Below are 14,877 nucleotides of genomic sequence, written 5' to 3'. Positions count from 1 at the left end.
AAGTCTGGCTCTCTGCTAGCAGCTGCTAATGAGTGGAGCAGATGCTGAATGGCACCTTTTAGCCCTGCCCCAGCACTGTTTACACAGCAGCAGGCAGGAGCCTGGCTGGGCAGGTTGTCTCTGAAAGAGCCTGCTGTTAACAGAGGAATGTGCAAATCAGGGAGCAGGATCTCAGCAAGAATGTTTTAGGGTTATTTTTAAAGAGAGCCAGGCTGTCATTGAGGGGCTGGAGGGTGGAAAGCCCTGCCAGCCCTTTCTCTCTGTTGTGTTTGTCAGCAATAACATCATAAGAAGACACTGTTTAAAGGGCTGTGGTTTGGCTCAGCTGTTTCCATCAGATAACCTTCTTTCACCAAGTCAGGGCTGTTCTGAGAGTAAGATTCTGCCCCATCTGCTTGTTTCAGTGGTTCATTCTAAACCAGACTGGGTAAATGTACATCCTTGGCTTATTTTCACAGGGTCCCCAGGGTGATATTGGACTTCCTGGACTGCCAGGTCCTCCAGGCCTGCCTGGTAGTAAGGGTGACCGGGTAAGAAATGCTCTCATCCCTACAGACTGCAGTTTGACATGAGGAGTAAATGCAATAATTGCAGCATTGTTTTCAGTTCTCACATGAATTCATGTCTGGTTTCTCTTCCTCTGTTTGTAGGTCTGTTAGCTGCTTGAAAGCAGTGCTCTAACTTCCCATTAAATGCTTGAAGCTCATAAAATAGAGAGGAAAAGTTGTAGCAGTCCTACTCAAGGGACTGAAGTGAGATTACTGCCTTGAATATTTCTTCTTTCTTTTTAGAGTCTGAATCATTTGAAGGCCTAAATCATATTGCAAATGGTTGACTCAAGCTGATATGAAATTGTAAATCAGAGTCACTGAGCTTTGGAACTTCAGCCTTGGTCTACAGCAGATTCAGTGCCTTCTTTGTATGGCTTAGAACTTGCTATGGATATGCACAGGCTGCTGGGATCTGTGCACACACAAAACTGCAGGATAAAAGTACCAAGCCTAGTATTTTGTTAGGAGGGAAGAACTGTGCCCTGGGGATCTCACAGACCAGCAGAAGATACCTTGCTTTGCTGGATAAATGTCTGTGAGGAGAAGTATATAAACCCCAAACTGTCCCTTCTGTTCCCTTGTGGCTACAGGAGATGGAATTCACTCACCAAACTCCAGACATCCTTGCCATGGAAATACTCAGTTCACGCATAGTGTTCCTTCTTACTTGAGACATCCACTCCAGTATTAAGTGAAGTGCACTTGTGAACTGCCTCTTGCTTTCCACTGAGGGTTGAGCAAATATAGAGCTTTTAGGCCTATGCATCACTGCTGTAGATGCCTTTAGTTGCACAGAGGAATCCTGCCCTTGATATGCTGCCAGTATACATCCCAGGGTAGCTAGATAGGGTTGGCAGCTGATCTGGGCAGCTTTTAAAAGTACTTAAACCCAAGGCTTTGTTGATGTTGGGATTATTTTTCATGTGTTAAGTTTTCCTTGTTGCTTTTTAAATGCTGAGATCAGGAGCATGAGTTTCTAGTCAGCTAGAAGTATTGGAATGAAGGGGTCTCTTTTTGTTAGGTTGGTAATGTATCATAGTATAGTAGTATCATAGAATCAGTCAGGGTTGGAGGGGACCACAAGGATCACCTAGCTCCAGTGCCCCTGCCATGGGCAGGGACACCGCACACTAGATCAGCCTGGCCAGAGCCTCATCCAGCCTGGGCTTAAACACCTCACCTTAATGGTTCAGACTTCTCCAGAAGGAGACTGAAGATACCTGAGGAAGCAAATCTGGAAGGAAAAATAAATTATCACCTTACTGACAATCTCCCTCTAAGGATGCCTGGCTCTCCTGGTTTGCTGGAGAAAGTCTGGACCTCTAGGATGAGAACAAAGTCAAGAAGCTGTAAGCAGACCCAGTGAGATGCAGCCTGCAGCCAGGAGGTTTCTCTTGATCTAACTGCCAGGTGACACTGCTGTCTACCTGGAGCTTTTGGAAATCCTAGGCTCAGTTTAATGCCCTTCAAATCCAAACAAATCTTTGTTAGCAACTATCTCATCCTGTGAGGGCTTTTTAGCTTTCCTGTGTCGAGAAAAGTGTCCATTTGTAGCCTTGATTCATTATTGGTTATTTGTTTTATTCAATTGAATAGATGCTGGAGTGTTTGGGGTTTTTTTTGTTCAGGGGCAGGTTGAACACAGCTGCAGCTTTGCCAGTAGCACTGACCTACAGCACGTGTTCCAAGACAAGCCTGGAAAGCTTTGTGCCACTGGAACAGGTTGCCCAGGGAGGCTGTGGATGTCCTGTTTCCTTGGGTGGAAAAGACCTCTAAGATCAAGTCCAACCATCAGCCTAAGGTCACTCTGGTTATTAAACCATGTCCCAAAGCGCCATGCCCACACCTTTCTTGTATGCCTCCAGGCATGGTGACTCCACCACCTCCTGAGCAGCCTCTTCCAATCCCATACTACTTTTGCAGCAAAGAAATGTCTCCTAGTCTCCAACCTAGCCCTCCCCTGGCACAATTTCAGGCCATTTCTTCTCATTCTATGACCTGACACTAAGGAGAAGAGAGCAGCCCCCACCTCACTCCAATCTCCTCTCAGGGAGGAGAGCAATGAGGTCTCCTCAGCCTCCTCTAAACACTAAACACCCCTAAACAGCCTCCTCTAAACACTAAACACCCCTAAACAGCCTCCTCTAAACACTAAACACCCCCAGCTCCCTCAGCTGCTCCTCCCCAGCCCTCTTCTCCAGACCCTTCACCAGCTTCACTGCCCTTCTCTGGACCTGCTCCAGGATCTCAATGTCCTTACTGAAGTGAGGGGCTAAAAAATGAATCCAGTATTTGGGGTATGAGATAAGCAGGATGTCAAAACCAAAGCAAACCAAACCAAAAGGCTTTTCTCATGCTTTGACCTCGTGCCATGTTGTCTCTGTTGATGTTTTGGGAGTCACTGTGGAGCAGATATGGTCAGCTGTGATTCTTGTATTGCTGGTACAAATACCAGAGGCCAAGTTTCACAGATGCAAAAGCTTCTTCCATCTCAGCCTTGTCTATTGTCAGTTTTGTTGCTCTAAGGAAGAGTGAGTGGAGAAAAAGAACCCCCACAATGATGTTAAGTTGGAAAATCATATCTTTTTTTTTGGTGTGAGTAATTGGAAAACCTTTACAAGTCACAGTGTGAGAGAACACTTCAGCCAAAACAGGTTCAGTTGGACAAAGCTGGGATGCTAAACAGATCTGTGACCTGCACTGCTCAGCTCTGTGGAAAGTTTAGTGTTGGCTCTTCATCCTCAGGGACGTGAGGACAAATCTGAATTCATCCACACACCGGATTGTGTGCCTGCAGCTTGTGTGAATTCACTGGATCTCTGCAATGGGAGAGAAAGTGCTGGCACAGAAGTCTTTCTGGTTTTTGGTTTTTCCTGCCCTGCCATAGTTCTTGTAGAATGTAGATGTTTGAATGTGTGATTGGTTTTCTGACAGAACACAAATACTGAGATTTTCACAGCATCACAGAGTTGCCAGGGTTGGAAGTGACCTCAAAGATCATCCAGTTCCAATCTCACGCTAGAGCAGGTTGCTCAGAGCCACATCCAGCCTGGTCTTAAAAACTTCCAAGGATGATGCTTCCACCCTGGGCAACCTGTTCCAGTGTCTCACCACCCTCATGGGGAAGAACTTCTTGTTGATATCTAATTCAGATCTCCCCTCCTCTAGCTTAGATAGATCCCCCCCAGTCCTATCACTTCCTGACACCCTCAAAAGTCCCTCCCCAGCTTTCTTGTAGCCCCCTTCAGATACTGGAAGGCCACTATAAGGTGTCCCTGGAGGCTTCTCTTCTCCAGACTGAACAAGCCCGACTCCCAGCCTGATTCTAGGGACAAGCCACTTCACTTTGTAATGATCAAGATTCCAGAGAGAGTTCTGCTGAAGGAGACTGAGAATGCAACAGCACGCAGGAGAAGAGTGTGACTGAACTTGGGGATGCCTCACTGTGCTTGCCCCACATTAGCAGGGCTAGTATGGCCCAGGGCAGGACAGAATGTTTAATAGGCATTGTAAAAGTGATACAGCTGCTGCATTGTTGCCTTCTCAAACCAATGCAGCTGATGGAAGAGCATCTGCCATGTGAAGGGAAGACCTGCAGTTTGGCCAGGCAGAACCTGTCCCATCCAGTGCGGCAGGGGCATTAGATCTTTCATGCTCTCACCACTTACCTTCAGTTTGTCACCTTAACTACAGAGTAAGATTCATTTAAGTGCTTTTATTGTCCTCTTTAAAGCCTGCAGCTCTAAAGGTCTCCTGCATCATAATGCCAGATGGGTAGGGAGGACTGAAGATCATTATTGTGCTTTTGAATCTGCTGTTTCAATTGATTTATTCATTCAAATCTTTACATTTTTAGGGCTCAGTGGGTGAACCAGGACCTAAAGGTGAACAAGTAAGTCCTGTGGTCGTGGTACTTTCAAGTCACCCCCCCCAAATGCTGTGTTGATTGACTCTGGAGGCTGACAGCTTGTCCTTTTATATCTAATTATTTGTTTATTTATTTTTCTGCAGGGTGCACCTGGAGCAGAAGGAGATGGAGGAGAAAAGGGTGACTTAGTAAGGTGTTATTTTCTCTTCACCTGATCTAACATTTCCTTGTCACAAGTGAAAACTTCAAAGGCTTGTTGGAGTGCTTTAAGCAGGGAGTTTGGCCCACTGAAAGTCCCCTCTCAGCTTTACACTGACTGAGCATTGCAGAGCCCAGCCTGGTGAAACAAGAGCACAGCTAATAAATACTCTCTAACTTTTTCTTCTTGCTGTGAAGAAACAAAATAAGTTATGCATTTATAATGTCAATAGTGAATACTCTCCTCTAATATAGTTTGTCTTTTGATCTTGCTTAGGGTGACACAGGATTGCCAGGAGCAAAGGGATCTGTAAGTATAATGAAGAATCATATACACCTCCAATGTCCCCAATATCATAGAATCAATAAGGTTGGAAAAGACCTCAAAGATCATCAAGTCCAATCTGTCACCCAAGCCCTCATGACTACTAAACCATGGCACCAAGTGCCACATCCAATCCCCTCTTGAACACCTCCAGGGATGGTGACTCCACCACCTCCCCGGGCAGCACATTCCCATGGCTAACAACTCTCTCTGTGAAAAACTTTCTCCTCACATCCAGCCTTAACTTCCCCTGGCACAACTTGAGACTGTGTCCTCTTGTTCTGCTACAGAAATACAGAGGCCATAGATCCATAAAACAGAGTCATAGAATCATTCTGGGTGGAAAAGACCTTAAAGCTCATCCAGTCCAATCATTCTCTCTCTTTAGCAAGTCTGGTGCTCAACCATGTCCCTCAGCACCATATCTCAGCCTCTTTTAAACACCTTCAGGCATGGAGCTTCAACCACCTCCTTGGGCAGCCTACTTCAGTCTTTGAGAACCTCAAGCAGTGACTGAGTAGGTTTAGACTGGACATTAGGAAGAATTTTTTCCCAGCAAGAGTGGTCAGGCATTGGAATGTGCTGTCCAGGGAGGTGGTGGAGTCACCAGCCCTGGATGTGTTTAAAGGTGGTTTGGATATGGTGTGTGGGGATATGGTTTAGAGGTGAACCTTGTAGAGTAGGGTTAATGGTGGTCCTGAGAGTCTTTTCCAACCTGAAGGTTTCTGTGATTCTGATTCTGTGAAGCTGTTCAGCCTGGAGATGAGAGAGCTTTGTGGTCCTCTCCACAAAAGCCAGAGGCAGAGGGTTGGCATTTTTGTAACTGGAGGAGCCCTTCATGTCAGGAAGAGTTGCAAGTGATGTGCATGAGGGTGGAAGTAGAAACCAAGTGCAGAAGATCTGCTCCTTGACCAGAACCCCAGAACTGTTCTTGTGCATGTCTCTATGGGTGCCAGCCTGCCTCTTCTGACAGACAATCTGATTTTAACTCTTCTCCCCTTTCAGTGAGGAGCACAGTTTATCAACCACACAACCACCCACTCTGATGCCTTATTGAAAAGGAAGCTGTTAATTCTGCACCCCAACATTCATTGCTTTGCATTTTGGGCAGCTCCTGGCACCATCTGCATCTGTCAGGATGAGTCTATCAGCCAGGAGCATAGTAGCCCCCTGGCTGAAGTTCCTCTCTTTCACTGCCAGGTTGGTAACCCTGGAGATCCTGGTTCCCGTGGGCCTGAGGGAAGTCGGGGACTGCCTGGCATGGAAGGACCACGAGGCTCACCTGGACCACGAGGCTTGCAGGGTGAACAGGGTGCCCCAGGTCTGCCTGGCAGCCAAGGCCCAGCTGTAAGTACTGCTTCCATGGAGCTGGTATCTTTGGGGCAGTTAGCTGCCACACACATGACTCCTTTCATTTGCATCAGGAGATGTGCATGCATGTGACACCCAGGTGCCACAGCAGAGTCTGAAATACACTGGAGCTCACAGCAGACATGGTTGTAGATCAGAGAAATCACAGAATCACAGAATGCTAGGGTCTGGAAGAGACATGGAAAGCTCATCCAATCCACCCCCCCTGCCAGAGCAGGATCATCTAGGGGAGGTCACACAGGAACACATCCAGTTGGGTTTTGAATATCTCCAGAGAGGGAGACTTAGGGTCCAGAATCCCAAAACAGCAGGGGTTGGAAGGGACCTCTGGAGACTCTCTAGTCCAAGCCTTCTGCTAAGGTAGGTTCAGCCAGAGCAGCTTGCACAGGAACATGTCCAGGAGGTTTTTGAAAGCCTCCAGAGAAGGAGACTCCACAAACTCTCTGGGCAGCCTGCTCCAGGGCTCCAGCACCCTCACACTAAAGAAGCTTTTCCTTATGTTTAAGTTAAACCTCCTGTGTTGAAGTTTGTGCCCTTTGCCCCTTGTCCTGTGACTGGGCACCACTGAAAACACCCCAGCCCCATCCTCTTGATTCCTACCCTTTAGCTATTGATCAGCATTGAGAAGATGCCCTGTTGGTTTGCTCTTCTTCAGGTCTCTCAGCTTCTCCCTGCAATAAAGATGCTGCAGTCCTCTCATCATCTTTGTGGCCCTGTGTTGAGCTCTTTCCAAGTAGTTCCTTGGCTGCCTTGAAGTGGGGGACTTCCAGTTCTCTCCCCACTCATCCCACTGGGGTAGAGGAGTAAGGGAGCAGCTGTGTGGTACTTAGCTGTTGGATGAGCCTAAACCATAACCACTGGCCAGAACTTTTGTTTGCATCAGACACACACAGAAAATGCACTCTGATCCCAACTGGGGTTATTTTAACTACTATCACTTCTTTTTTTAATCCTAGGGAAAAGAACCAACTGATCAGCACATCAAGCAGGTTTGCATGAGAGTTATGCAAGGTAAATATTCTCAAGTGTGTCTTGTGTTTCTGGGACATTTCAAGCAGGGGATCAGCTGCTGTGGAGGCAGCCAAGGCTCTTCCCACTCTTATCTAGAACAAAGTGTGGCCTCAGCAGGGAACCTGGCAGAATCATAGAATGGCTCAGGTAGGGTGGGACCTCAGAGGTCATCTACTCCAACCTTGCATGCCATGGGCAAGGACACCTCTCGACTTGACTCAGCTGCTCAAGCTCTCACCCAACCTGGCTTTCAGCACCCCAGGGAGGAGGTATCCACAGCCTTCCTGGGCAGCCTGCTGCAGTCTCACCACCCTCATACTAAAGAACTTCTTCCTCAGCTCCAGGCTAACCCTACTCTCCCTCAGCTTCAAACCATTCCCCCTTGTCCTGTCTCTAGACACCCTTATGAAAAGTCCCTCTGCAGCCTTCCTGTAGGATCCCTTCAAGTATTGGAAGGTAGCTGTGAAGTCCCCACAGAACCTTTTCTCCTCCAGGCTGAACACCCCCAGCTTCCTCAGCCTGTCTTCATAGCAGAGGTTCTGTAGCCCTTGCATCCTCTTTGTAGCCTCCTCTGGACTCAACTCCAACAGCTCTGTGTTCTTCTTGTGCTTCTTTATTGCTTGTTAAGCCTGGCAAGATCTATCTTTGCAAGGAGGAACAAGCTGGAAAGCATGAGGGCTGTCATCTGTGTTGGCCTGCTAAGTGCAGACCCTTCATTCAGAGCAAAGAAACCCTCAAACTGGTGCTTGTGAGCTCAAATTAGATATAAAAATTGGACACTTCATGCTGATCTTTTCCTAAGGTAAATTAGTAGGAGCTGGGATTTACTGAGTTAAATAAACAGATGAATACATTCACACTGCCTTAAGCACCAAAGAGGCTTTTCAGTACATGCTATTGAGGATGCCCTCTGGGATGTTCTGCCTTGGCCATGGCAAGAGTTTAGCAGAAGGAAATGGCTGCTCATGACCTAATCTGAACAGCCTCAGCAGTGCTCACTGTTGATGATACTGCCCAACACCCTTCTGTAAGCAGGATGAAAGGGAAAAAAAAAAAGCCTTTTAAAGTGATCTCTTGCAAGAGACAGACAACCTGAGGAGGATTATAGGCACATCAGATAGGATGCTTGGATTCCTTCTCAATCAGAATTAGCAGGGAAGAGAAGGCCATGGGGGAAACAGAGACTGTCTTTATTGCATCCCTCTTGGGAGCTCCTACCACTGTCAGTGCTCTCACATTTAAATACAAATAAAGCTTAAAAAAAAAGTAGAAATCGATCCAAGTGGGTCTTTGGAACCTTGTCAGCTTACAGACAGCTGTAACTGTAACAGGCAACTTCAGCTCCTCAGAAGGCTTTGCCTGCAGACAGTTATCCCTTTCAAATACCTGCTGGCTATGTAGATCCTGTTTATTTTGGATCCTACCCAAAAGGGTATCCAGAGAAAGCTATTTCTAAGGCAAGCTTTGGACGTGGATTTGAAGTCTAGAATAGAAATGTTAAGGCAGGAGAGGACTCTTCTGAGGCTGGTACAGCAGAGGAGGAAGAAGGAATAACTAGCTTAGACCATTCCAAGCTGATCCTGTGCCTGAGGAAGAGCAAAGCTCCTGCTAATTTACCTTAGGAAAAGATCAGCATGAAGTGTCCAGTTTTCATATCTAATTTGAGCTCACAAGCACCAGTTCGAGGGTTTCTTTGCTCTGAATGAAGGGTCTGCACTTAGCAGGCCAACACAGATGACAGCCCTCATGCTTTCCAGCTTGCAAAGATAGATCTTGCCAGGCTTAACAAGCAGTTATGCAGCATAAGAAGGATACAGAGCTGTAGTAGAAGGGAAGTTGTAGCCAGGTGGGGGTTGGTCTCTTCTCCCAGGCAAGCAGCACCAGAACAAGAGGACACAGTCTCAAGCTGCACCAGGGGAGGTTTAGGCTGGAGGTGAGGAGCAAGTTCTTCCCAGAAAGAGTAATTGGCCATTGGAATGTGCTGCCCAGGGAGGTGGTGGAGTCCCCATCCCTGGAGGTGTTCAAGAGGGGGTTGGATGTGGCACTTGGAGCCATGGTGTAGTTGTTAGGAGGTGTTAGGTATTAGGTAATAGGTCGGACCTGATGACCTCTGAGGTCTTTTCCAACCTGGTTAATTCTGTGATTCCATGATGATCCTGTCCTGTTTGTTGCAGAACAACTAGCTCAGCTGGCAGCCAGTCTTAGGAGGCCAGAATTTGGTGCTCCAGGTCTTCCTGGCCGACCAGGGCCACCAGGTGCTCCAGGGCCTGCTGGTGAAAACGGCTTCCCAGGACAGCTTGGACCCCGGGGCTTGCCTGGCCTGAAAGGTCCTCCTGGGGACATTGGACGTAAAGGTCCTAAAGGTAAGGACTTCTGTGACTGGATTCCAGCTGTTGGCTGCTCCTCTTTCATGTGTTGGTGGATTTTTTGGTGTTGTTATGGACATTTACTCCTGTTGTCTGTCTGGGGCTTTTCCTTCTCTCCTGCTGTCTGTCTGGGGCTTTTTCTTCTCTCCTGCTGTTTGGTTTTTTGGCTGTTGTTTAATTTTGTTTATTTCTTTTTGGTTTTGGGTGGGCTTTTTTACTTTTTTTCTTTTACCCCTGGATTCCAAGCTGTGCCTGCACATTGTACACATTGCAGAGCCCCAAAAGATCCTGAATTAGGAACCTGAACAGTTTCCTGTATCTGTTGCCACAGTCACCCCAGTGTTCCAAGAGCACCTTGGCCTGGTCTTTGCAAGATTTATTTCTAAATCCCCCTTTTTTTTAAGTCATCAAATCACTTACACATGATGAGAGAGGGCAGGCATCTGCCTTGCACTAGCAGTTAGCAGCTAACATCAATCCTCCCTTTCATGGACTTTTGGGGTCTGTGGTTTTTATAAGCTGCAAAGTCCCAGCAGTGAGTTTTCTCTTCCCTCCACTCAGTTCAGTTGTGGACCTCACTGCTGCAAGCCTTGTGGTCCCCAAAGCTAACAGAAACAGTCAGATCCATTCACTAACCTCCAGCCTGCTGCTCTATAGCTATCCAGCTTCTCACATTACAAGGGACTGAGAACAAGCAGCCTCTTGTTTGGGTGCAGTACTTTGAGCCATCTAACATCCTCATACCACATGCCACCATCTGTTGATCCTTTGCAAAGGACAAAATTGACTTACTTTATACACGTCACAAAATATCTTCTGATCTAAATTCATCTCTGTTGCTGCTGGCTGAGAGCTTTTCTACCCCTCCAAAGAGTTTTCTGCAGAGCCCTATGACCACTCTGCATGCCTTAGTTTCCCTTCAGCAGTGATTCCCATCTGTTTTCTTGAGGGCTTTGTTGAAAAATCGTTATCTCTGGTTTGTCACTTCCCCAATGGTGCATCCTTCTGTCTCAAGCTTTATTTGAAAGTCAAATTGGGAAACTGAAGAGGGGAGGGGAAGAGAGGGGAGGGGTGGGGGAGGAGAGGAGAGGAGGGGGGTGAAGGGGAGAGGAGAGGTTTGGAGAGGAAGGGTTCGGAGAGGTTCAGAGAGGAGATGATAAGTTCAGAGAGGTGAGGAGAGGTTCAGAGTGGTGAGGTTTGGAGAGGAGAGGTTCATAGAGGAGAGGCCAAGGGGAGAGGTTCAGAGAAGAGAGGTTCAGAGAGGTTCGGAGAGGAGGGTTTTGGAGAGGTTCGGAGAGGGGAGGAGAAATTCAGAGAGGTTCAGAGAGGTGAGGTTTGGAGAGGAGAGGCCAAGAGGAGAGGTTCAGAGAGGAGAGGTTCAGAGAAGACAGGTTTGGAGAGGAGAGGCTAAGGGGAGAGGTTCAGAGAGGAGAGGTTCAGAGAGGTGAGGTTTGGAGAGGAGAGGCCAAGGGGAGAGGTTCAGAGAGGGGAGATTCAGAGAGGTTTGGAGAGGAGGGGTTTGGAGAGGTTCAGAGAGGAGAGGAGAAATTCAGAGAGGTTCAGAGATGTGAGGTTTGGAGAGGAGAGGCCAAGAGGAGAGGTTCAGAGAGGAGAGGTTCAGAGAAGACAGGTTTGGAGAGGAGAGGCTAAGGGGAACAGTTTGGAGAGAAGAGGAGTGGAGAGGCCAAGGGGAAGGGATATGCTGAAACTGATCCAGCACACAGCAGGCTGCACTCTGTTAATGTTAACAAAAACAGTTTGCAGAACATTAAGAAAGAGAAAACCAGCAAGCAAGCAAGGAAGACGTTTTGTGTCCTATCAGAAATGTAATCAAATTCCAAGTTACCTCACAATAAACCTTGCAATCCAATTGCAGATACCAGAGAAATGGTGAATGCTCTCCTGTGCTATCATGGAGAGAGGGGGCAAGGCAGGCAACCTGATAAAACCTCAGTGCTTCAGTCTGAATTCTGGGACTTACCAGAGTTTCACAGAGATGAACTGACTTTCTTCATCCATTTGGGGAGTTGTCTGAGATCAGTGAGAGGAAAAAAGACTCCTAGGGCTTATGGTAAAAGGGAATCACAGAATCCCAGGATGGTAAGGGTTGAAAGGGACCTCTAGAGATTGAGCTCAACCTCCCTGCTAGAGCAGGATCACCCAGAGTAAACCACACAGGAGCATGTCCAGGTGGGTTTGGAATGCCTCCAGAGAAGGAGACTCCACCACCTCCCTGGGCAGCCTGCTCCAGGGCTCCAGCACTGTCTAAGTGTAGAATTTTTGCTATATGTTTATGTGTTCCAGTTTGTGTCCCCTTGTCCTGTCCCTGGACACCACTGAGATGAGTCTGGCTTCATCCTCCTGACACTCGTCCTTTAGATATTGATCAGCACTGAGCAGCTCTCCCCTCAGTCTCTTCTTCTCCAGGCTAAACAGTCCCAGGTCTCTCAGCCTCTTGCTGTCTCAGGGACCAGCACTTGAGGATTTATTCATTCCTAGCTGAGTTCACATGGTTGTGCAAAAGCCCTTGGCCAGGAACCTCAGCCTGTCCTCTAAAAGTGGCTGGGTAGTGCTGGGAGTGAGGCTGTGGCATATTTCATGTGGTACTTACTGACTACCTCCAGGTCTTGCTCCCTCCAACTTGTCTTCTCCTGAGTACATCTTGAATGGAGGGAAAACCCCCAAACAAGTCCAAACATCTGACAAAGACGTGTGCAAGGATACTGGAAATATACAAAGCCACCTGAATTCTCTGCCTATTGACCCTCTGAAAAGGAACTTACTGCAAGTAACGCTCCAGGCTGGCTGAATTAATGTTTCTTGACTTTGCCTTAGGTGAACCAGGAGAAAGAGGAGAAAGAGGATTTCCAGGCAGAGGACTGAAAGGTCACCCTGGACCAAGAGGTCTTCCAGGTAAATATAAGAGGGTGAGGATAAAGATGAAGTGATGCAGGAAAAATGTATTTAAAACTGATCTTTAAGCTGCCTTGAAAAGGTAAAAAGGTCTCCATTAAGCAATATACTTCCAAATAGTTAATAATTTTTTCACTTCATAGGTAGTGCTATGGTCACAAATCAGAATGAAAGGCTCTTTTACTAAAGAGATACTGCCTCAGTGTAGGGAGGCTAGGAAAAATGCATAGAGAGCATGAAAAAACCCCAAACAAACACCAAACCAACCCAAAAGGCAATCACACAGAGAAACAAACTTCATAGAATGGTTTGGGTTGCAAGGGACCTTAAAGATCATCTAGTTCCAACCCCCTGCCATGGGCAGGGACACCGTCTTCCAGACCAGCTTGCTCGAAGCCTCATCCAACCTGGCCTTGAACACCTCCAGGGAGGGAGCACCCACAATCTCCCTGGGCAACCTGTTTCAGTGTCTCCCCACCCTCACTGGAAAGATTTTCTTCCTCATCTCCAGTCTAAATCTGCCCTCCTCAAGCTTCAGTCCTTTCCCACTTTATTATTTTAACTCTATATCTCTCTGTATCTCTATCTCTCTATCTGTATTTCTCTCTCTCTCTCTCTCTCTAACATCTCTCCATCTCTCCCCAGCTCTCTTTCCATCTCTCTCTCTCTCCCTCCTTCCATCTCTCTCTCTCTCCCTCTTTCCATCTCTCTCTCTCTCCCTCTTTCCGCCTCTCTCTCTCCCCCTCTTTCCACCTCTCTCTCTCTCCCCCTCTTTCCACCTCTCTCTCTCTCCCCCTCTTTCCACCTCTCTCTCTCTCCCCCTCTTTCCACCTCTCTCTCTCTCCCCCTCTTTCCACCTCTCTCTCTCCATCTCTCTCTCTAAATATATAAACATAAAAAGGCCACGACCCCCAGATTATCTCAGTGGCAGCCACAGGAGTCTCTAAAACATCCATTCATAATTTAGGACATTCCAAATACAATTCTCCTTTATTTTATATTCTGGTGCTCATTAATTGCAGTGCTGCTGAGAGGTGTCCAGGCCAGATTCCTGCTGAGCTAAATGCAGCACAACTGGCATCTAGTGGCCAGGGAATGAAAAGAAACCTGGGTTGGACTTTTTCCCTCCCTCATCATTTTCTCTCTGCAGCATGTTTCTGTGTCTTAATAGAGGCAGAAACCACCACAATTTGCTCTCTTTGCAAAAATGAATAGAAATTCAGTTTAGAGTATACCAATGCCTCAGAGCTGTCTTCTTTAGCCACTGATCATGGGAAGAGGCTTACTAAAATCCCTGCATTTCTTCTCTGTGGTGAAGATTTAGAAGCAAAAAGATATGAGTGCTCAGCAATTCCACTCTATCCATCTGTTTCCCCAACACCTCTAAGTGGAGAACAAAAAGAAGCTGTTGAGATGCCTCTTTCCAGAGTGCTGATGTAGCTCTGAACCAGTGAGGAGCATCTACACTATCAGACTGATCCCCAGCAAGGCTTGGCTGCAGTGCTGCCATCTGCATAGCTTTTTATAGCAGCAGACATGTCCCCTCTGTCTGTACCTGGATACTGGGACTGGAATTTCAGTGCTGTAGAGTTGTCAGCACAGCCTGGTTGTCTACCAGTGGAAAAGTGTCCCTGGGAGTAGGCACCTCTCTGGGGAATCCACTGAGAGCAGTAAGAAGCCATCTTCAGACAGCTTCTGTGTCACAGACTCATGGAAGGGTTTGGGTTGGAAAGGACCTTAAAGATCATCTAGTTCCAACCCCCTGGCATGGGCAGGGACACCTCCCACCAGCCCAGGTTGCTCAAGGCCTCATCCAACCTGGTCTTGAACACCTCCAGGGAGGGAGCATCCACTGTCTCCCTAGGCAACCTGTTCCAGTGTCTCACCACTCTCACTGTCAAGAATTCCTTCCTAATCTCCTGTCTAAATCTCCCCTCCTCAAGCTTCAATCCAACCCCTCTTGTCCAATTATTCCAAACCCTTGTAAACACTCCCTCTGCAGCTTTCTTGTAGCTCCCTTCAGGTACTGGAAGGCTGCTCTAAGGTCTCCCCAGAGCCTTCTCTTCTCCAGTCTGAACAGTCCCAACTCTCTCAGCCGGTCCTATAGGGGAGATTCTCCAGCCCTCCAAACATCTTCATGGTCTCCTCTGGACCTGCTCCAGCAGCTCCATGCCCTTCTTGTGCTGGGTACACCAGAACTGGAGGCAGTGCTGCAGGTGGGGTCCGAGCAGAGCAGAGGGGCAAAATCCCCTCCCTGTGCTGCTGTTCTCCCTG

General features: G+C 47.5%; 1 protein-coding gene across 1 annotated transcript in view; it reads left to right on the top strand.

Moving 5' to 3' along the window:
- The window catches only part of COL9A1 (collagen type IX alpha 1 chain), a 66,866-nt gene that overhangs the window by 51,271 nt on the left and 718 nt on the right, over positions 1-14,877 (top strand). The window contains exons 30-37 of the mRNA XM_068153441.1: positions 459-530; positions 4,408-4,443; positions 4,563-4,607; positions 4,895-4,927; positions 6,143-6,289; positions 7,270-7,324; positions 9,499-9,687; positions 12,526-12,603. Of these exons, the coding sequence (XP_068009542.1) occupies positions 459-530; positions 4,408-4,443; positions 4,563-4,607; positions 4,895-4,927; positions 6,143-6,289; positions 7,270-7,324; positions 9,499-9,687; positions 12,526-12,603 (655 nt within the window). The remainder of the gene's footprint in view (positions 1-458; positions 531-4,407; positions 4,444-4,562; positions 4,608-4,894; positions 4,928-6,142; positions 6,290-7,269; positions 7,325-9,498; positions 9,688-12,525; positions 12,604-14,877) is intronic.

The sequence above is a fragment of the Melanerpes formicivorus genome, unplaced genomic scaffold, assembly GCF_026170545.1.
Source record: "Melanerpes formicivorus ecotype bairdi unplaced genomic scaffold, bMelFor1.0.p_v2 SCAF_26, whole genome shotgun sequence".
In the NCBI taxonomy this organism is placed as follows: domain Eukaryota; kingdom Metazoa; phylum Chordata; class Aves; order Piciformes; family Picidae; genus Melanerpes; species Melanerpes formicivorus.
The sequence above is the reverse complement of the archived record's forward strand: the minus strand, read 5'-3'. Positions and strand labels throughout refer to the sequence as shown.